This window comes from Acartia tonsa, chromosome 13 (assembly GCF_053477335.1).
Source record: "Acartia tonsa isolate MP-2025a chromosome 13, ASM5347733v1, whole genome shotgun sequence".
Taxonomy (NCBI): Eukaryota; Metazoa; Arthropoda; class Copepoda; order Calanoida; family Acartiidae; genus Acartia; species Acartia tonsa.
Window position 1 is genome coordinate 40,212,272 of NC_137272.1, and position 22,302 is coordinate 40,234,573.

Here is a 22,302-nt window from a genome sequence, read left to right on the forward strand (position 1 = left end):
TTTTTTAACAAATTTTTATATGATCCAGTTATCCGATTGATCTGAATTTTGGTATACTGATTCCTGGGACAAGAAAGTACTATAATAAAAGCAAAACAACTCTATAATCAAGTCCTAAAATTGTAAGTATGTCCTTAAACATATTCAGCATCCAGCAATTTTTCAACAAATTTACTTACAATTTTGCTTCGAGTGTTATTCATTTATATTCTGATTATTCAGTTCTGACACTTTAAAAGTGTTAACGCCCTTTCGTCCTACCGTTTCAGAGCTTCGCTTTTATGGATGTTGTCATCCTTGTTTATATCATTGTAATCATCTTTCCTTACCCGCATTTCTTATGCAAGGATGTTTAGGGAAGGATTTAACAACTGAATAAATTGTATGCTAGAAATGCACACAATACCATAAACGGTTATAACCCGCGAAAATCAAAATTCAAAATTCGTTATGGACAGTGTTGATTCTAGAATCAATAGCTATTTGGAGGGTACTTGCTTACATGTGGTAGACTGGAGCACCGAAACCCCCCCCCCCCCCCGCTTAGTTTTGACAAAAATCAAAAATAAGGGGGGGTAGTTTTTTAATGTCTGGAAAACGGCAAGGAGGAAAAAAGCTCAGCAAGGCAAAGACTTAACCCCCCCCTTAACTTTGAAGAAAATCAAAAATAAGGGGGGGGTAGTTTTTTCACTGTACACACGCCAGAAAGTTGAGTGAGGTAAATCAAGAAAATCCAGTATACCAGAGGGGAAACCTTATTACAGGGATATTCATGTTTTGGGGCATAATTTCCTTATTTACTGGCCAAAGTCATATTTTTTTAAAGAGATCTCCACATCGAAGAAACACTTTGAATCAGACAATTATCAAAACTAGTTTTAAAATTTTGTCAAGTTTCACATATCTCCAGTTAAATTTTACTCATTTGTAGAGTTGGAAACGTGATTGCAACTTAAAGCTTCGAATTCAATCTAAAATTGTAATTTTCTTATTTTGTTTTCTTCCTTATTTTTAAAATGCGTTTTATATTAGTTTTTTTGTTACTTGTAGCACTTCTACTCTTTAATTACACCCTTCTATCGAAAATAAAAGGTCGATAGTACAAGGTGTTCGTTCCTATTTCAATTTTAAGTTCAATTAATCATATGATTATTTTGAATAAAGTTAGCTACGACTTCTATCTTCTATGTATTTACTTTATGTGTCATTTAAATGATAAAGGCTTTTAAATATTATGTATCTTCTATATATTTTGTATTTCCTATAATAATATCTATAATACAAAGTAGCTTGGATGTCTGTCCGTTAGTCTGTCCGTCCGTCTGAAGCTTAAGATCTCGGTAACCACTGAACCGATCGGATTCTACTCTTCAGGGACTATACCTACTAGACCTGTTGTGGTTTAAGGCTATTTTCTTGGGGGTTGGGACACCTCCAACCCCCCCAAAAACAAAAAAAATCCTCTCACATTTTTTTTATAGGAGATATTGGTCCTACTATATTTTATAACTACTGAACAGATTGAGATCTTCATTTTATGGAAGCTTCTTATGTGTTCTTAGATGGTTTTGGGCTATTCAATTTTTGTATCCCAGTTTGGTTTTAGGCTATTTTCCTACTTTCCTAGATGTAAGGAGCGCAGCCGCTATTACAATATATTACATGAAGCCCTGTACGTACATTTATATATTTTTTATTTTCAGAGGTGGATTTAGCAATTTTAATTTTATTAATTTAAAAACTAAATTAAAGATGTCTGCATCCCTGGGGCCAAAACTTAACTTCTCCAAAGTTCAAGGATCAGGTAAGAACAGAAATTCTATAAGGGTGTTGCTTCATAAGACCTTCACTCATAAGACCTAATATGACATAAGACATTGTACATCAATTTAACGTCTATTGTCTTATCCCTTAAGATACTAGGGGCGTCGTAGCTCAGCGGTAATGCACTGAGTTACGGTGATGAGAGTTCGAGTTCAAGTCCCCATGTGGCAACTCGAATTCTCAGTTGAACTTATTCACACAACTTCTCCTGGTTGTGTAAGAAGGGAGATTATTAAGTAGTTTGGATACTTAATAGTCACGTACATAATATCTGTACAACCCTTATCCCAAGCCCCTCTGCGGAGAGCGTCATTTATTACGGTGAATTAATTTGGGACACCTGCCATACTCGGCGAGGGTAAGGTAATAAAGAGTAGCTCCTTTGAGACAGCGGGTCAAGGCACAATGTACTTGGGCGTGGAGCTTGATAGCCCCAGTGGCTATACAAAAGTGTCTCGTCCTTCTCCATGACTACTTAGGTCCAAACACTAAGAAACTATGGCTACTATTGGGGTGTTGCTTAATAAGGCCTACACTCATAAGACCTAACACGACATATCTTATCCAAGATATGTATTCCTTTAAAAAAGTTTACCATTTTGTAACATCTTAAACTTCTGGGGGAGAGACAGACGGGTTTCATTCTTTGAATGGAAATATTTTTTAACATATCCTATCCTTAATTGTATAAAAGATATCAAGAATTGAAATAAATTATCTTTTTATTTTAGATAATATTGACTATGCTGCTCTTAAGAAAAAGTTGACATCTTTCCAGGTAAAGAAATTTCAGAAAAATATTTCATGGATTGGACAATTGTTGTCAATGTGCTTTCCCATAAAGTGCTACTCTAACACTGAAAACCACCCCAGTCCTTATTTTAAAAAAGAAATTGAAAATAATGAGTTGGGTAGGTTTTATTTATGCCTAAACCATACATAGGGCCCTTACCCTGCTGGACTACACAATATCTTATATTTCCTAACCTAGTGCTTTTCTAACTTGTTTTCTTTTTAGTTGGAGAAGATGACCTTCTTTTTCCAGAAGTTTTTTGACTGCACTTCAAGTGGAGTTTTGGAGGTTAGTTTATAAGTAAATTACCCGGACAAATAATATTAGGAGAAGCTGCGCAGAGTTAAGGGGGGGTTAATGAAACCATCTCGTAATCAATGTATAAATGGCACTTATAATTTGAATTCGATTAGCCAAAAAAGTGACTAAACGGCTGAACCGTTAGCCGTTACTTTTCCAACTTTTTGGTCGATTTAGGGAAAATAGACCTACCAAGGATTACTCATGCAAAGTTTCAGATCGAAATTCGAATTCTAAGTTCCATTTATACATTGAATACAAGATGGTTGCATTAACCCCCCCCCCCTTAAATAGAACATTGGTGACAAAACTATAACATATATTTTAAATGGTAATTAACACCTTGACTTGATGAAAGATTCAACACGTATGTAGCTTTATATTTGTTTCCAATGTCTATGTTACTTTTATTCCTATCCTTTTAGATTTGAAGTGCTATGAATTCCAACGTTGTTTAAAATATCTTAAGACTTAAAAAATCTTACATTTTTGACACATGCATAGAGAAAAAAAGATACAGGAGTCCTATTTTACCCAAGATATCAAATTCATTTTCTTATTTTAAGTGATAAAACGTTGGTTGATTAATTCATTGACATGCCAATTATGACTAACAAAATTACCCCTCCTGAGATTATTTGTTTAAATGTTGGGACGCAACCAAAAGTACCAAGTTCAAACAATTTAGAAAACGTGGTTATACAACTCTGGGTACTACTATAAGGGGGAGGGGGAGGGTTAATGCAACTATCTCGTAATCAATGCTCAAATAGCACTTAGAATCTGATTTTTACTATGAAACTTTGCATAAGTAATCCTTGGTAGGTCTATTTTCCCTAAATGGAACAAAAAGTTTGAAAAGTAACTGCTAACGGCTGGCGGCTCCGCTGTTTAGCCCTTTTTCGGCTATTTTTAGGACTAATCCGTCACAAGGCCGCTCCTAGACGTTTTCAAACGATTCAGTAGCCGCTAGTACTAGAATTCTAAAAAAGTTGAATCTTATGTACTTTATGATAGATTTGCTCTAAAAAAAACCCATAACCCGCAAAACAGCTGATCCGTTAGCCGTTACTTTTCCAACTTTTTGTTAGATTTAGGGAAAATAGACCTACCAAGGATTACTCGTGCAAAGTTTCAGATCGAAATTCGAATTCTAAGTGTCATTTACACATTGATTACAAGATGGTTGCATTAACCCCCCCCCCCCCCCCCACCATTATTTAAAAATAAGTAGCTTTATATTTGTCTGCATGTATGTTATTTTTATTCCTATTCTTCTTAATTCAAATTACTTGAATTGCAATCACAAATCATAAAAAAATTTATTTACAAAAAAGAACCTCTGAAGAATACATTTTTGTAGAATTATCCATTTATCATAATTTTATGAAATAAGATATTGAACATCGAATACAAAATAATTTTTATTTGAACATTTTCCTTGAAGTGTCTCTTTGATAAAATTGTCGCTTTTTAATTATAATTTCATGGAGGGAGGGGACATTGGACTGTAAATAACACTGGTACCCAAAGTTTTATAACTAGATTATCTTTGTAAACTCAAATTTTGATTGGTTTTGTCATAACGTATAAAACTTTGATCAACAGAAAAGATAATTTTGTTTATCATCATAATTACATATATCAACTTTTGTCTAATATCTTATTAAAGAATAGTGTTTGGTCAGTATAAGAAGGAAAACAAAATTTAGGGTCCCTGGATTTTCCTCAATTCTAAGGGAAAACAAAATTTAGGATACCTGGATTTTCTGAATTCTAAGGGAAAACAAAATTTAGGGTCCCTGGATTTTCCTGAATTCAAAGGGATGGCAAAATTTTGGGTCCCTGGATTTTCCTGAATTCTAAGGGATGACAAAATTTAGGGTCCCTGGATTTTCCTGAATTCTAAGGGATGACAAAATTTAGGGTCCCTAGATTTTTCTAAATTCTAAGGGATGCCAAAATTTAGGGTCCCTGGATTTTCCTGAATTCTAAAGGATGACAAAATTTAGGGTCTCTAGATTTTTCTAAATTCTAAGGGATGCCAAAATTTAGGTGCCCTGGATTTTCCTGAATTATCCTGACCAGATAATATGGCCGCAAGGGCGTATACAGGCAACAGCAGGGGTATAGGGATGAGACAATGGATCTAAATTTTATTCTTTTTGTTCTCTTGGACATAGGGTACAAACTAAACTTTGGGAACAAGCACAGAATGCCACTGAATTTGACTAAACTCATTTTCCTTAAATTTTTCTGGATAAATCTTGTTTTCTAGAACTTTGAGCTAGAATTCTAAATTGAATTAACTGTGCATTTTCCCATCCCTATATCTTTGGGCATTAGTAAATAGCGTTTCTCAATAAGAATGATATTTCATGAAGAGCTTTTGTATAATACTTTTTTAATTACCTTTAACTAGTTAAATGCACTTTATGGAACTTTTATTCTCTTAGTAAACTACCATATAATTAATCTAGCTTCTTGAATTTAAAGGTAAATGAGTAAATGCGCCATCCTCCACTGTTTGATTAAAGTCTTAAATTTTTTTTTGCATAACTTTTTTTTCAAAATATATATCTGAGGAGAATTCTTTAAAAAACTTTTGCCCAACTAAAATTTAAGTGAGGCAAAATTATCCCCTCTAAATTTTTAGTGAGCCTCGCTGATTTTAGTGGGTCAAACTGATTTTAGTGAGGCAATTTACCTCTGGTTACTTTTACTATCCTTTTTTAGTAAGCCCTTGGGGAATATTCCCTAATACATGTTTAAAACATTTTTTCTATTCAAATAGATTATTCTTTTATCCGTGCCTGTTAATTGTTACATTTATTGCTACGCTACTTTAGTTTTTATTTTAACTTTTCCTTGTTTTTTAGAAAAGAGATTTTGTTGAGTTGAATGAGAGACTAAGGAAAATTGCAGGTATAATATTGGTTATTTATCACATCTTAATATAGACAGCTTTCTGCGGATATTACACCATAAGAATTTAAGATTAAAACCAGTTTTGTTAGGTCTAAGAGGCTCCAGCTAACAAAACTTTATTTATGATTATTATTTTAATATTCGTAGAAAATTATGTCTATTACTATTCTATCCAGTGTGGCTGCGGATTTTAATCGGGTTGGACTAATGTAACTTTTCTTATTTTAACTGACTTTCAAAACTTTGGGTACTAGCACAGCTAATACCGATGGATATTTGGTTATTCCTCTACAAAGATTACTGAAAATAATTAACACAAACACTAGCAGACAATGAAGTTGCATCTCCTTTTTTGTCAATTTTCTTAAACTTAAAAAGTTTCTCTTTATGATATTGTTCTGCAACAATTTTTACTTCTCATTTTGTAGACATTTTCCTGGATTGTAAGGAAACTTTATTTCTGTTTAAAAGGTTATTTAAAACTTTTATTTTATCTGCTTCTTAGCGGCTTCCCCCTCTAGCATCTATGGACTCTGAATTCGAAGGATCAGAGAGGGGCCTTTCCTTAACTTAAGTCTGAAATAAAATTGCCTATAACCATTAAGTAAAGCTTACCTAAAATAAAAAAAAACCCAATGGGTTCAATGGCCATTGATATCTTAAGGTTAAGACATAAAATCCTTAGGTACTACTTTATACAACAGGGAAGGAGAAAATCTATGTCTATTACAATAGGATTTGTTCTTGATTGGGCATTCAAACAAATTATGAAATATTGTATAAGGTAGAAAAAAAAGATTTTTCTTAATAAGAAATATTAGAGAAAACAAAATTAGACCCCTATCACTTTAGAGGACAGCTGCTGACCTCCAGTCTTATGGATGAAGCTAAATACATGTTAAAGGCAAAAATTACCTCTTAAAGTGATAGGGGTCGAATTTCTTTTTTCTAATATTTCCTATTAAGAAAAATCTTTTTTTTCTACCTTATACTATATTTCATAATATTTAATGCATAACTCCGTTTAAAAAATAATTAAATCATCAGAATCAATATTTAAAAGTGGAGACAAGTGCAAAAAAAATCGCTTTTTTATTGATTTGTTTTGGATTTGCATATCTTTTTGGTTCACCATTTTTTCTCCAAATGCTGTTTTTGAGATCTTGTGCTTCATTGGGGCTGATTAATAAAAAATTAATGGTGGAAACTTTTAACCAAAAGATGCATCTACATTTATATTCACAGTAAAATGATCCAAAACAAATAAAGAAGCTGCTATTCTGAAAATTCAGATTTGTTTATTTTTTTTGGTTCACAGTTTAGGTTGGAGAAGGATAGCGAGAAATTCCACAGATTAGAAGATATTTAATATCTATCTATCTCTCTAGGATGGGAGAAGGATAGCGAGAAATTCCACAGATTAGAAGATATCTAATTTCTATCTAGGTTGGGAGAAGGATATCGAGGAGTTCCACAGATTAGAAGATATTTAATATCTATCTATCTATCTAGGATGGGAGAAGGACAGCGAGAAATTCCACAGATTAGAAGATATTTAATATCTATCTATCTATCTAGGATGGGAGAAGGACAACGAGAAATTCCACAGATTAGAAGATATCTAATTTCTATCTAGGTTGGGAGAAGGATAGCTAGGAGTTCCACAGATTAGAAGATATCTAATTTCTATTTATCTACCTATCTAGGATGGGAGAAGGATAGCGAGGAGTTCCTTAGATTAGAAGATATATAATATCTATCTATCTATATCTATATATTCTGTCTTCCTTCTTAGCTATCTATATATCTATTTATCTAGGTGGGAGAAGGATATCTAGTAGTTCCACAGATTAGAAGATATCTAATTTTTATCTATCTACCTATCTAGGATGGAAAAAGGATAGCGAGGTGTTCCTCAGATTAGAAGATATATAATATCTATCTATCTATATCTATATATTCTGTCTTCCTTCTTAGCTATCTATATATCTATCTATCTAGGCTGGGAGAAGGATAGCGAAGAGTTCCACAGGTTAGAAGATACCAGCTCCGTATTTCTGGAGTGCTTGTTGGACCAAGTCAGATCTGAACACAGCCAATGTAAGTATATTATTCTCATACACGTACCCAAAGTTTTATACACAACACTTTCTCTAGTTTGGTAAATTAAAAACTTTGTATTAAAGTCATGTCTGAACACATCCTGTCCTAACAGGTAGGGAGGGAGGGCACTTTGGACTGTAAATTATTTAGTACCCAATGTATTTAGAACAGTAACACATTCTCTAGTATAAAGAATTTAAAAAAAACTAAACGTACGTTTAAGTCAGATCTGAACATAGCCAAATTAGGTATCTCTCAGCAGAAAACTTAATCTCTTTCTATTGTTCATATTCTTAGTTTTTTTTTTTACAATATTATGAAATTGCGAGAGGTTGCGTGATTAATTTCAACGAAGCAATAATAAACTTATTAATGTTAGTTGGTTATAAATCTAATAAAAATAATATTTTTTTAGTTTCTGAAGGTCTTGAGTTTAGAAGCTGGGACGAGGCTTTGAAACCAAACAAAGTAATGTTTTACCAATTTCAAATCTTTGTTTTCTTCCTCCCTAATAAATTTTTTTTCTATCTTACTTTTTTTATTCATATCTTTTGTACTTTTTTGTCTATATTTATCAGTGGCCGGTTGAGCAATTATAACCCCCTCCTATGAAAATATAGGCGGGAGGTTAGTTTTTATGGTAACCCCCTGCAGGGGTCTTAATCCTTTTATGTATATTTATATAACCTAAACTAACCTATGAACACCATATATTATAAAAATACGAAAAACTACCACTCTTCTTTTTCAATTTATTTCAAAATATAGTGGGTGAGGGATTTTTGTGTGATTGCGCCATATTGAATTAAATTCATCAAAGTCTGTTCCTGAAAGGAAGTTAAAATTAACATAAATTTATTTAGTTGAAGATGAACACAATCGACCTGAATGGATGGTTGAACATGTGGGCTAAGCTTTTTGATGGGTAAGTATCTTTTATAGCGTAGGGTTCAAGAAACCAAGCTTTCTTTGATCGGTGTTAAATTGGGGGCTTTCAAATGATTGAGGGTGTATTTTGATATTTCTTTTTAAAAGGGATAGTTGCATGAAGGGCATTTCAGAAAAATGATTTCAGGTATACCATCAAACATAAATAATTTTGTTTTACAATAAATAAAAAAAACAATTGGACATTAATAATAATTTAGTAGTTATGCTGTTTTTGTGAAAATAAGCCAGCTAAATAAACTAAATATATGTCCTATAAATGTAGTTTTATCATTGATCAGGAAAAAATATGGAGTTCACTAATTTAAAGTTTAAAAGAATTTGGTGCAACTACCCCTAGTGAGGGGGGGGGGTGAAATGAGAGCTTCAAAGTTTGAAGTGGTTGGTAACCCCCCCCCCCCTGAACGTCTATGGCATTTTTTTTATAATTAGCGCATATATAGTCATTTTTCATTGGTGTAAAAATGAAATGGACAAAAACACACTTAGCAAACACAGTGACTCTACAATTGCTTGTTGTAGAAATGGCAGCATACTCTAGCGTATTTGAGCTGTTACTTAGTTCAAGACACAATTCTTAGTTTTTCATAACATATTCTTACAGTTATGAAAAAAAAACCTTAAACCGCAGAAAGTCTTGAAAGCAAAATAGGATAAAATTTGCCTAGGACTAGTATATAGCATCCCTTTTAAAAATTGGTCATAATTTTAATTCTTATCAAATAACTATAAAACTAAGAAACTGGCAGAATCTTTTGAATTTTTATATATTGTATGTTTATTTCAAATGTCGTCGTCCCAGTATTTTGAACTTTATTTCTTACTAACTGCTAGGCTGCTAGATGCCTTCTTCCAGGGGTGATTTCTTTTTTGAGCGTGGATGTCCCCTCCCCCAAAATAGTTATTCCCGGACAATTAAGAAGTTTTATACAAGGGAGAACATATCTGGTCAGTGGTTAGCGAGATCATTAGCAATAGATATGTAACAATATTTAATTTCAGAGCCGCTGGTATGGATGATTTCCCCATCTGGGTTCAGTTGTTACCTACAGTAAGTTACAGTTTTGTGTTGCTGCGAATTGTTGCTAGTTTTCATTCTTGTTAATGATAGAAACAAAATATTGGATTTTCCCCTAAAATGCCTTAAATGAATTATAAATAAGTTTGAACTTTTATGGTCTTTGTTTAGCTTCTGGTGGAGAGGGTGGGGAGGGCTCTAACCCTATAGGGTGCCATACTCGCTGTCTAATACTGCGGGGCTACCCTGTAACCAATATAACCTAACATTTTAAATGTGTTTTCTGCTTGGCAAGGTACTTTATGGGAAACTGCCAAAAATATGCATGGACTGACAATAATATTGATAATCTATCTACATATGATATTTAAGTGTATTCTGCTTATTAATTTCAAATTTTAAATTTGTGTTTTTTTTCTTACTTTCTGATAGACTATTCCTATTATTCTGTAGACTAGCATAAAATCAGGAGCTGCTATTCAGCCAACTAATTCCATTTGAAATTGCCAAAAATTGAACATTTTGTTGGCGTAGAGTTAATGTAAAACTTGTTTTTGATGCAACCGAAGGGATGTTGGTAAGAAGGGGGGGGGGGAATAAGGGAAGGGTATTGTGGGTAAATTTTCACTTAGAATTGAGAATCATATTCCATTTTCCCGGCCCAAATTGAAGATTAAGGGTACTTGAAATGTCGTCATGGGTAAATAGATTTTGGGAAAAAAGTTGCTTTGTTTAGATATCATAGTATTTTTCATTATTTTTAGATCCTCGGCTCTTGTTAACTATTTTCTTTATTTTTAAAAACCAATTGTCTTTTTGACAGATTTTTTGGCTTTAGATTTATAATTATGCGTGTTACTACATCAACATATTTCGTTTCGCTCTCTTAGATTATATTGATAACTCCTTAATGTTAGTTTTTTTGTATACTGTAATATACATACATGTTAATTAAAAGCATCTTTCAATGTATTTTTATTTAGATCCTATTCGCTGTGCAAGGAGGCAACAAGCATGGCTATATTACAAAGGAGAACCTAAAGGTTTTCTATGAGAACTTTGCTAAGGTCCAGGTAAGCGCACAAACTTAAATCATTGAGGTTCAGGAGAGGGGGTGGGAGTGTTTGGAAATTGGAGATTATATTTAGGAACTCGTAATCAAGTAAAAAACAAAATGACTAAACTAGTTAATTTGCTCAGAAACAGTGGTGTGCTGTTGGGAGGTGTCCACAACCCCAATAAAAATTTTTATCATTGGGCAAGGCTTGCCTTCACTTTTTTCACCCGCTCATTATTTCACAAACCCCGTGGTAAAGGGATGTTAACGCTATGGTCCTCAATTATTTCCAATTTTTATTATAGATTAAATCAAACCTAATGAAAAATCTCACAACCTTGACACCTTTTAAAAATAGATAAATATTTTCTTGAGGGGCAGAATATATTTTCTCAAAATAATCCGATTATTTACATCCAATTTTTAGTAAAATGCAAGAAAAAATACAATATAATTTTGTTTCATCAGTTACTTTGAATAATTTTATTTTTGTTTTCAAATATTTGAATTAAATTTGACAATTATATGAATTAGAATATACTTAATTTCTTTAGACAATTTATAATTTTTTTGGTTTAAGGTTTTAAAAATTCGTTAAAACGCATAAAGTTGTAAAAACTATGTATTGGTTTCAACTATAAAGTCTGTTTTAATTACTTTAATTATCACAAACCCTTTCTTAAAGAGTTTTTTTTTAGCTACGAAGTTCCTCTGTAATTCGTTTAATTACAATAAGTCACAATGTTATAGTTGGGGGACTGCCATTTACACATCCAGCAAATTTACAGTGGATGTGTTTTCGCCAGTGCAATGGATGTATTTATGACAAACTGATTTTTTACTGTATAAATGACAGTAAAATCGATTCTCATGCCATAAATACATCCAACACTGGCAAAAATACATCCAATATTTTTATACATATGTCAAAAATACATCTGACACTGGCATTTACACATCCATACGTTTTCAATTATATGTCATAAATACATCCAACACTGGCATTTATACATCCATAGAAATTTAATTTAATAAATCAACCAGTAAATACTATGTACAAAGATGGATAAAGTTGTAAACTTAAACTGTTTTTAAACTATTTTTGAAAGGTATATCAAAAATATACTTTGACACCTGTAGAATCATACTGCAAAGCCAAAAATGAGAACAATTGCCCACATCAATTTTTATTAGGATTTTAAAGTTTATTTTTTACTATGGATTAAATAATTTTTACTGAATCATGATGTTTCTTTCCTTAGTAGGTAAAATACTCAGCTTTTAGAGTGTCTTGCTTCGTAAATATTGAATGCTAGTATACAGTAAAGTTAGGTCTTTTGATTTTATCTATCAATACTAATTAAAAATTAATTCTTTACAATATATCAATGAATTAACATAAAAATATTTCATGTCTATTATACATTAAAACACATAAAAATTGGCTGTAAAGGGTTAAATAAATTAAGATGACAACAAATGTTTATGCAATACAACAAATTTATTTTTGTCACATATACAAATATGATATAAAATAAGATTATTCAAACATATTTTTAAAAATATTTTTAAAAAGTATGTATCTTTTATGAGTAGGGTTTTCATTCTTTTCATTTTTATTAAATAAAATTATTTAACTACGTTTGAAATAAGTCACTTTGTGAAAACACTCTTTCGGAAATTATAAAGAATTGAAATGAAAGAAGGTTTCTTATTGGTTTAAATTCAGCATTATGTTTTTTATTGTATTATGTCAGATTTTTCAATGAAATTTATTGTTTTTTAAAAAAAATTATTTCCATTGAACAGAGTAATGTTTTTTTTATTGTATCAGTATAAAGTGAATTATATAAAGTTGTTCACTAAGTTACAATATTACACGAAGTAAAAAAAAACCTTTTGATCTGGTAAAAATGACCAGAGCAACAGTAAAAATTAATTTTTAAATCCCCCCAAAAAAGTTTATTGGGGACTTAATTCAAATTTGGGCTCTGCAGTCTGATTCTATAGGTGTCCTAGTATATTTTTGACCCCCCATTCAAAAATAGTTTAAAAACAGTTTAAGAGTAGCCTCTAAATTAAGAGAATTAAGATAATTTGAATCTATAGAAAAATTGAGGAAAGGAGAAAAATATTGGAGGGAGTAATTGGGGAATGGATGTATTAAGGCTCATTCAAAACGCACATCATTTTGAATCTAATCAAAATAAGCAGGATTATAGGATAAACTCAATTTAAACAACAGCTATATAGGTCTGATTATTTAAAAGCATAATGAACATTCAATGAATATTAATCCTTGTGTTTAAAATACAATGCAGAGTTATATTTTAATATTTTATATATTCTTCTGAACATAATAAAATTTTATGTTTTCTAAACTATTTATCCCTTTCTTAAACCTTACCCTACCCAAATCTCACAACCCTATTTTAAAATTTTTCTAGAAAATTTACAAGGCTTAGTCATATCTACAACATTTTAATTAAGATTTATTTTATCAAATGTTTGTATTTTATTTATTGAAACAATGAAATCTGTTTTTTTTTATCTTTAGTTATTTAACTGAATTGTAATTTATCAAAACTAAGACCTTATAATGAAGTAAAGCATAACTTGATATATTTAAATCTTAAAATGCTTTAAGCTAAACCTAATAAAGAACAATACTTCAATATAGCTCGAAGTTGTTAATCTTGTTGCTATAACTAAAAAGGAAAAAGGGTGTAGTAGAAATTTAAAATAAACATAATCAAACTTTTAAACATGAATCAATTGAAAATAATTGAATATTTATTGGTGGAAAAGATTAAAACCTTTTGTATGTTTCCCAAAAATCCTAAAAAATAAATAGCAGGGAATGTACTTGAGTGGTTTTATCCACAATAATTTGACCACCTGTGCAAATGTATTGATGTTTTGTAGGGAGCATCTTGAGAAAAAGGGAAGTAAATAGGGGGAGAGTAACTAAAATAGGGCAAAAAATTTGAAACCTATACATACTGTACAAAATCTAATTAATTGTAAATAAATAAATATTCTTGTAAATTAATCTAGATGTATATTTGCCAGTGTTGGATGTATTTATGACAAAAAATTTAAAAAGTATGGATGTGTAAATGCCAGTGTCAGATGTATTTTTGACATATGTATTAAAATATTGGATGTATATTTGCCTGTGTTGGATGTATTTATGGCATGAGAAAAAGGTAGAAAACATTTTGCCAAAAATACATCAACTGTAAATTTGCTGGATGTGTAAGTGCTATAGCCCCTTATAGTTTAATAGTTTGTTAAGTATCCTTGCGTAATTGGTTGATAAAAACTGATTCAATATTTTAAACAACCAACTTTTAATGCTTTGATTCCTTTTTTTCAATTAATAAATCCGTTATAATTGCACATTTGCGTCTTGGATTTTGTCATCCTTGTTTCCAAAAAAAAACTCTAAATGTAGAACATAAAGGATTAACAAACAGTTACTGTTCTTTTTATAATGCTGATGAATTGTTATTTAGGATATTAGTTATTGTTTTTACTTTAAAATTCTCAACAATTTGATTAAAGCCATAAACTAGCATAAAACTTGCAAATATCCAAAACAGTTTTCTAACTAATTGGTGGTTTACATTTTTTTGTAATATTGGAAAAACCTTTTTTATTTTTTTTCTCTCTATTTTGAGGAAACACCTTTTGAGTATTAGAAAATAAAAGTTAAGACCCCCGCTAATTTTCAGCTTCTAATTGTAGTTTAATAGGTTGTTTCTTAAAACAGCCATAGACCAATGGGAAATAATAGCCATATATTTAGAAACTAGCGGCTACGCCTCTAGAGGCCTCAAAGGGGCACTTGAGGACGGAGTTGAATCCAAAAACCTATTTTTTTAAATTTAGATTTTACTTTATTAAAAGGATTTTTAATCTTATTCACATTTCGGTCAGATATATAGGCTTAAATGTTTTTTTTTAAATTGTCTGTATTATAAATCTTATAGGTATGATAGAACTAAAATGGAATATAGCTAATTTTTATAGCTGCCTTGCCTTGCATTGTATAAACATAGTCTATAGTCTAATAGTTAAAGTAGAATAGAATGGGATGGACCGTAAATTGGTCATAGATGCAGGGAAAAGGGATAGGATCTTGGGATTAGAGTAATTTAATATATAAATTAGTTTTGCTCAAACTTTAATGCAAGTCCAAATTGACTGTTCTTTTATTACTTTGACAACAATTGCGGCTGTAAATTGAGCTCTTAACTTTCCCATAAAGTGACAGTCGAGCACTGGAAACCAACCATCTTTATATTTTAAATTAAATTATTATAAAGGAGGTGGGTTGCCTAATCAATAAGGTGCTACCCAGTACTCTTTATAACCTAACCTAAACCTTACCACACTTAAAATCATGTAATAAAAAAACAAAAAACTATCTTACCTCCTTATTTTCAATTCTGTTGCTAGGAGAAACTAATAGTTATTTCTTTCATTGTATTATAAATGGCTTTCCGCGGATATAGAATGTACAATTAATTATAAAATTAAAACCAGTTTTTAGCCCCGAGGTGCCGAAGGCACGGGCTAAAAAACTGGTTTTAATCTTATGATTGAAAATTTTATATTCGTAGGAAGCTGGATATAATACTATGCTAGACATAGTTTTTTCGTATGGATGAGAACCGGTTCCTATCCACCGGATTCGAATGAATACGAGAAAATTGTTTCCTCTTATCCCTGCAATTCCAATAAAGCTTTTTCTTAATTGGTTTCAAAATTACCTATTAGAATCTTAAAATTTCTTGAAACTTTTTTGAAATGGTCAAAAAATTGCTTATAAACACACTTAAAAGTAGAGGTCAAAATTTCATTTTTATCTAAAGTTTAAAAAAAAATTATTTTGTGAATTGTGATCTTTTTCTATAGGATGACTTTTCTTGGGAGGGTGGTGTTTCTCTCCCACTTAAAAGTTAAGAAAACTCTCTATTCCAGAAGAATCATTACTGTAAAGAAAGTTTAGTGGTTTGTGAGATCTTACGGTACAAACACAGATACTTACAGACTAAAACACTTTTCCAAAAATAGTGATTTTCGTCTTCTGTAAGAAGATGTTTTGGTATTTATACAAGGGGCTCCGAAGAGAGGTTTTAGGGATGTCCACAATCAAGACCAGAATCAACATCAGTTGACTTATCAGTCAAAAAATAAATGTTTTGTTTGGTGTTGTACTTTTTCTATTTAATTTTAGGGTGATGACCTCGACAAGCTGACCGACGCCGGCTACAAAACCATGACCTCTGTAAGTATTTTCATTTTTTAGGGAGTGATGCTACTCTATGTATTACTGTCCTATGGGTGAGGTGGGTATTGTAATGTTACCCGGCTGCTGTTAGTTATAAGGAGAATCTAGAATTCTTAGCATCTTATTTGTTTCATTGTTATTATTTCAATTGTTTTTGTTGTTGATATTTTAATCTTTACTTTTTTGGATGTTTTTCATCCTTGCTATAAATTCTTAAATTTTTTTTAGGATTCTTTAATAAAGCTCTATGAAGGACGTTTGCCATTTAAGATCTCAAGAATGTAAAGTTGCTTTTTTTGAAATTAAGAATATTAAAATTAATATTTTACAGTTTAACAATATTCTTTAGACACTCAATTTTTGGCAATAAAGAGTGGTATTTTTAACACTTATAGCCATTTTTATCGAAAATACAAATGTACAATTATAAATCTACAATAGCTGTGCTTTTTTCCGATGCAAGCCAACAAAAAATGAACAGAGCAATGACAATTAATAATTTCTAATTAAATTTCCGAAACATTTACCATGGGTAAAGCTCATAAAATAATTATGCGCTTACAATACAGTCAATAATTTATATTAGTCAGGGATCTTAAGGGATAAGACAATGGATGATAAATTGATGTTGAACACCCCTCATACTGATGCACAAACTTACCCCTTTGGAGATTTAAACAATTGGTTGAAAAGTTTTAACACAACAACTTTGAAAAAATACAACTAAGATTTAATAAAAAAGATTTTAAGATAACCAACGATTTAAAAGGATAAGACAATGGCTGATAAAGGGAAAAGTAGGTTGCGAGTAAAATCCGTTTTAAGCTAAAAACAGAAGTAGAACGATAAAAATTTATGTTAACTTAAAAAAATGTTGTCTATAGTTCTTTTTAATAAGAAATACACATATTTAGTGAATATTATCGTTCTACTACTATTTTTAAGCCTTAAAACGCACACTTTTACGGATTTTTCCCGCAACCTACTTTTCTCTTTATGTACATCCCCAATACATTAAATTACCACTTCTGCAGATTAAATTAATGGTTGAAAAGTTTGTACATTCAATTTAAAGATCCAACCAATCAAAATTCACTGAAGTCCCTAAAGTTTTCAAGCCAACGAATAAAAACGGTTTTATAAAACCTTGGGAACTAGTGTAATAAACAGCCCATTGTCCCCTCTCTCTCAGGTATAACATCCCCTTCCTGTCATTGCTCTTTGCTATTTTGGTATATTGTTTGTATTGCAAAAACGTACAAGATATAAATAAGTTGCAGAAACTATATTTAATACGTGGAGACATTAATTTCCAGTTTTATTTCTGAAAGAAATTATTTTTTTTACTTGTGCATTTAAGGTTTTATGAAAATATGAAGTTTATTGACCATATCTGCCAATTAATCTAATAAAATTAGATGGCAATTTGTTGTAAAATTGCTTAAGATGTATGATGCCTAAAATGCTATTTGATATAATATTTATAATCTTATTCTTTAATGTCCTATGATAATGTTAATAAAATCATGAAATTTTTTTCAAATTTAAAAATTATGTTAAATGGACGTAAAAGCTATTAGGAACTATTAGTTTTATGCTATCCATATTATACCTAATTGTTATTGGATAGCTCGAAATATTATTTTTTATTTTAGAATGGGGAGTACAAACTGGACCTGCAGAACTACAAGCTGCTGTTCGCCAACTTCCTGCTGGGTAGAACCATCTATGGTCCAGGTATGATAAAGCGAGAGAGAACAAGGGGCTGTTTATTACACTAGGCCCCATGGTTCTATAATAACGTTTTCTTATTCATTGGCTATGAAGACTTAAAATTAATTTTGATTGTTTGGTTTATTAAATTGTGTGTTCATTTGTTTCAACCACTAATCTACCGAATGAGTAATTTTGTGTGTCATAATTGGGGATGTACATCAATGTATCGGCCGTTGTCTTATACCTACAGAAAAACAATTGTACAGTTTGTCTTTATAATGAAACTTCTTTTAAATAAAATATATAACTTTCTTTTACTAGGTTTACCAATATGTGTTAGTTTTCTTTTTATTTTAAACCATTTTCCAGTAACTTTAAAACCAATTAAATTCCGATGGATTAGAACCGGTTTTCAGCCATACGGAAAAATTATGTTTAGGTCTTTGGAGCTAAAAAAACTGGGTTTAATCTTATAATTGTACATTTTATATCCGCGGAAAGCTATTTATAATACGATGCGATAAAAAAACTTTTACAGTACATTTCTAGTTTTTTTGGAAGATTTTTAATAAATAAAATATTTGGATTAATTAAAGGGAATTAATACAGGCTGATGAACCCTGGATGAACAGGGATAGGTAGATTTTCATTAGATTCTTGGTGCTTCCCCTCAAGAATCCTATTATCTTATCTTGAAATAAATAGAAAATAATATTTAATAGCTGCTTTTATATCAAATTCATCTTAAAATCCCACCTAGTATGCATAAATCCATTGACCCATACACTTTAAAAATTGCACCTATTTCTACTATGTCTGATACATGATAAGCATGCACAGTTGTTAAGACTTCCATACAAAGTTAGTTCAATCAAATGCTATTGTGGTTGTGGAAGACATACTAGAGGGAAAACAAATAGAAGCTACGCTCCTTGCCCAGATAAAGCTCATACTATAATACTGAATCGCTTGACAAGGACGACAATCAAACCATAACCCAGCTTAACCCTTAATAATTGTAGGAAAGTAAGATTTTGATAGACTTCTTAAATTTTACCTGTTACTTGGATTCCTGGACATCTGTATCCATCTACCTTAAGATGCATGTACAGTATACAATGCATAAACCATGGTCGCCATATTTAATAGAAAATTTCCCCTTCGTATTAAATCAACTAGCAGCTTTTGAAGGGAAAAAAACTTCCGTTTTTCCAGTTAGAGATTTTAACGGACAAACAAAAACCTTATTACTTATAATATTCAAATAGCCAAAAAGTCCTTTACATGAAAATCATTCTTTTAAAGTGAAAGTTCAATTGTTATACTCTTTTCCAAAAAAAAAATTCTAACTTATTATTTGAATGGATATAAAATCCTCTACAACGGTGGTCTCTTAAAAGTTTGTCAGTACGTCCATAAAGTTTGTCTGTTTGTCAGACTGTGAAATTTGCTGAGAGATCCTAGTCCCCAAAGTTTTCTTTAGTGAATTTTAATTCGTTGATTCATTAAGTTGAGTGTTCAAACGTTTCATTAACTAATTTTAATCTACAAAAGGGGTAATTTTGTGGATCATCACTGGGGATTTACATCAATTTATTGGCAAATCCCTTTAGATCTCTCGAAATTTTGGTATTTAAGCTGATCTTTTAAAGGCTACTTCTTGGTTATAAATTGGCAACCATGAGTTTTGCAAAAACCCAATCTTCACAAATCTTAATTAGTTTTGTTTGTATTTTCCTCCAGAGATATTTTTCATTTATTTCATTAGCAAATTCTTTATTTATACTTAAATATATGCTTAATATATGCTAGCGGCTAAGCCCCTAGAGTCATCTCGTGCAGGCACTTAAATTTTTTTTATGATTTCTCTTGGGAGGGTGTTGATACCCTACCCCAAAATAGTTATAAACCTTCCCGGGACCTATTAGAAGCTACCCTGTTAAGGAGAACCCGATCGGTTCAGCGGTTAGAAAGATACTTCGGTACAAACATACAAACACACAGACATTCTGTTACTTTATTATAAGGATATATCGACATAATTTTTATAAAAGACCTATTGAAATTATATTAGAATTATGAATCTAAATCAAGAAAAAAATCTGGCAAAACTTGCCACTCGGTAATTTTTGTTACCCCTTTCTATTTTTAAAAAAAAATTCGCACTCACCTCCCCTCGAAGTTCATCGTTAAGAAATGTGCAAGAATTGTACTGAAATATTAAATATACCTTTTCTGTCTGTAAAAGACTACCTAAGATTTTAAAGCTTTTTGGTAATAATATTTAACTTTAGGAAAGTTTGTGTTTGGTTGTTTTGACAACAGTGACCTTCAGAAACCATACCAGATCATTTATGAGGAGTAGAGAAGAGGTAATCGATAACATAATGGGGGTGGAGGTCCCACCCCCTTATTTTTTTAATTAGTTTGAAAATAAGGTAGCAGTTGTTTTTGTTATTTCAAAAGATTAGGTTATGTATTATTGAGCTTTGCAGGGTTAAAATACCACAGGGTTAGGGCCTCGCGTAATGGTCAGGCATATGAGAAATATTACCAACTCTTATTTTCAATTTTTTTAAGATAGGGGGGAGGGGTTGTAGTGCTCAACAATCATTTTAGGGGCAAGTATCGGGTTTTTGGTAAAAATTAGTTAAAATTCTGTCCCTTCGCTCTAAAGAATCTTAAAATCCTAACATTTATTTGGTAGTTTAACTTTCAAAAATCAAAATATAATTAGAAATATTATAACAATAAAAAATCATTGAAATTGTCTCAGTATCGCTTAATTGGCTTGTTTTTGGAAGAAAATTTAAAATGAGTCATATCTTGTACTTTTTACAAATATTAATTTTGTTTTTGTTTCAGATGTAACAGTTTTGAGAAGCCATCGGCTGAAAAAATTTTCATATCTTGCGTTTTAATTCTGTATTTTAGTTTGTAAGGGTCGTCAGGGCTAAGGTAATAAGTTTATTAATAAAATATTTTTTTTATTAATTTCTTTTCTTTCTCCTTGATTTTTTATATTTTATGTTTGTTTTACGATATTCTGTATTATGCATTTTTTTATGTAATAAATTAATAAATTAATTGCTTGTATTATTACCTTTTTTAAAAAAAGAATAGTTATTTCTCGCATCGTATTATAAACAGCTTTCCGCAGTATAAAATGTACAATTATAAGAATAAAACCAGTTTTTTTAGCCCCGAGATGCCGAAAGCATGGGCCAAAAAATCTGGTTTTAATCTTATGATTGTACATTTCTATATTCATAGAAAGCTGGTTATAATACGATGATAGACATAGTTTTTTCGTATGGATGAGAACCGGTTCCTATCCACCGGATTCGAATAAATACGAGAATAGTCATTTCTCGCATCGTATTATAAACAGCTTTCCGCAGTATAGAATGTACAATTATAAGAATAAAACCAGTTTTTTTAGACCCGAGATGCCGAAGGCATGGGCTAAAAAATCTGGTTTTAATCTTATGATTGTACATTTTTATATTCGTAGAAAGATGGATATAATACGATGCTAAACATAGTTTTTTTCGTACGGATGAGAACCGGTTCCTATCCACCGGATTCGAATAAATACGAGAATAGTCATTTCTCGCATCGTATTATAAACAGCTTTCCGCAGTATAGAATGTACAATTATAAGAATAAAACCAGTTTTTTTAGACCCGAGATGCCGAAGGCATTGGCTAAAAAATCTGGTTTTAATCTTATGATTGTACATTTTTATATTCGTAGAAAGATGGATATAATACGATGCTAAACATAGTTTTTTTCGTACGGATGAGAACCGGTTCTTATACACCGGATTCAAATGAATACGAGAAATAACTATTATTTTAGAGGTCTTTTGATAATGACCAGTTAAATTGATTTCATATCAAAACAAAAAGAGTTAACTGATCTTATAAATCAAGCCTAGTAAAGTTTATTCGAAGCTTTCCTTTTAAAGCCTTGATATTTCATACAACTGTTAGTAGATCAACTAGCGAAAATCCCATAAAAATATGAATTGGCCAAGTTAATGCTACTTTTACCATTCAGATCTCGCTAACTGCTGAACTGTTTAGATTAAGGCCTTCCGAAGGGTCCCGTTATGAAGATAATTTGCTAAATAGAATTAGGAGAGAAGAAGTATAGTGTGAACCCCTTTTTCATAAATCTGACAAAGGAACTCCTTCAGCTGACAAAAAAAACTTTAAAATTTTTCGAGTATATAATTTCTAGAAAGCTAACTTCATATAAAGGAATTCAACAATTCATAGCTAACTTATTAAAGGATTTGTACTATGCTTTAC

At 31.1% G+C, this 22,302-nt stretch overlaps 1 protein-coding gene across 1 annotated transcript; it reads left to right on the forward strand.

Moving 5' to 3' along the window:
- The first annotated feature begins 1,684 nt into the window (after positions 1 to 1,684).
- On the forward strand, positions 1,685 to 21,073 carry LOC145304018 (uncharacterized). The gene is made up of 13 exons (XM_080145770.1): positions 1,685 to 1,804; positions 2,556 to 2,602; positions 2,843 to 2,905; positions 5,797 to 5,842; positions 7,847 to 7,945; positions 8,364 to 8,416; positions 8,812 to 8,873; positions 9,899 to 9,947; positions 10,898 to 10,987; positions 16,217 to 16,267; positions 17,926 to 18,007; positions 20,281 to 20,358; positions 20,852 to 21,073. Exons 1-12 carry the CDS (start codon positions 1,753 to 1,755, stop codon positions 20,349 to 20,351), a joined length of 765 nt encoding a protein of 254 aa, XP_080001896.1. The 5' UTR covers positions 1,685 to 1,752; the 3' UTR covers positions 20,352 to 20,358; positions 20,852 to 21,073.
- The last annotated feature ends 1,229 nt before the right edge of the window (positions 21,074 to 22,302 follow it).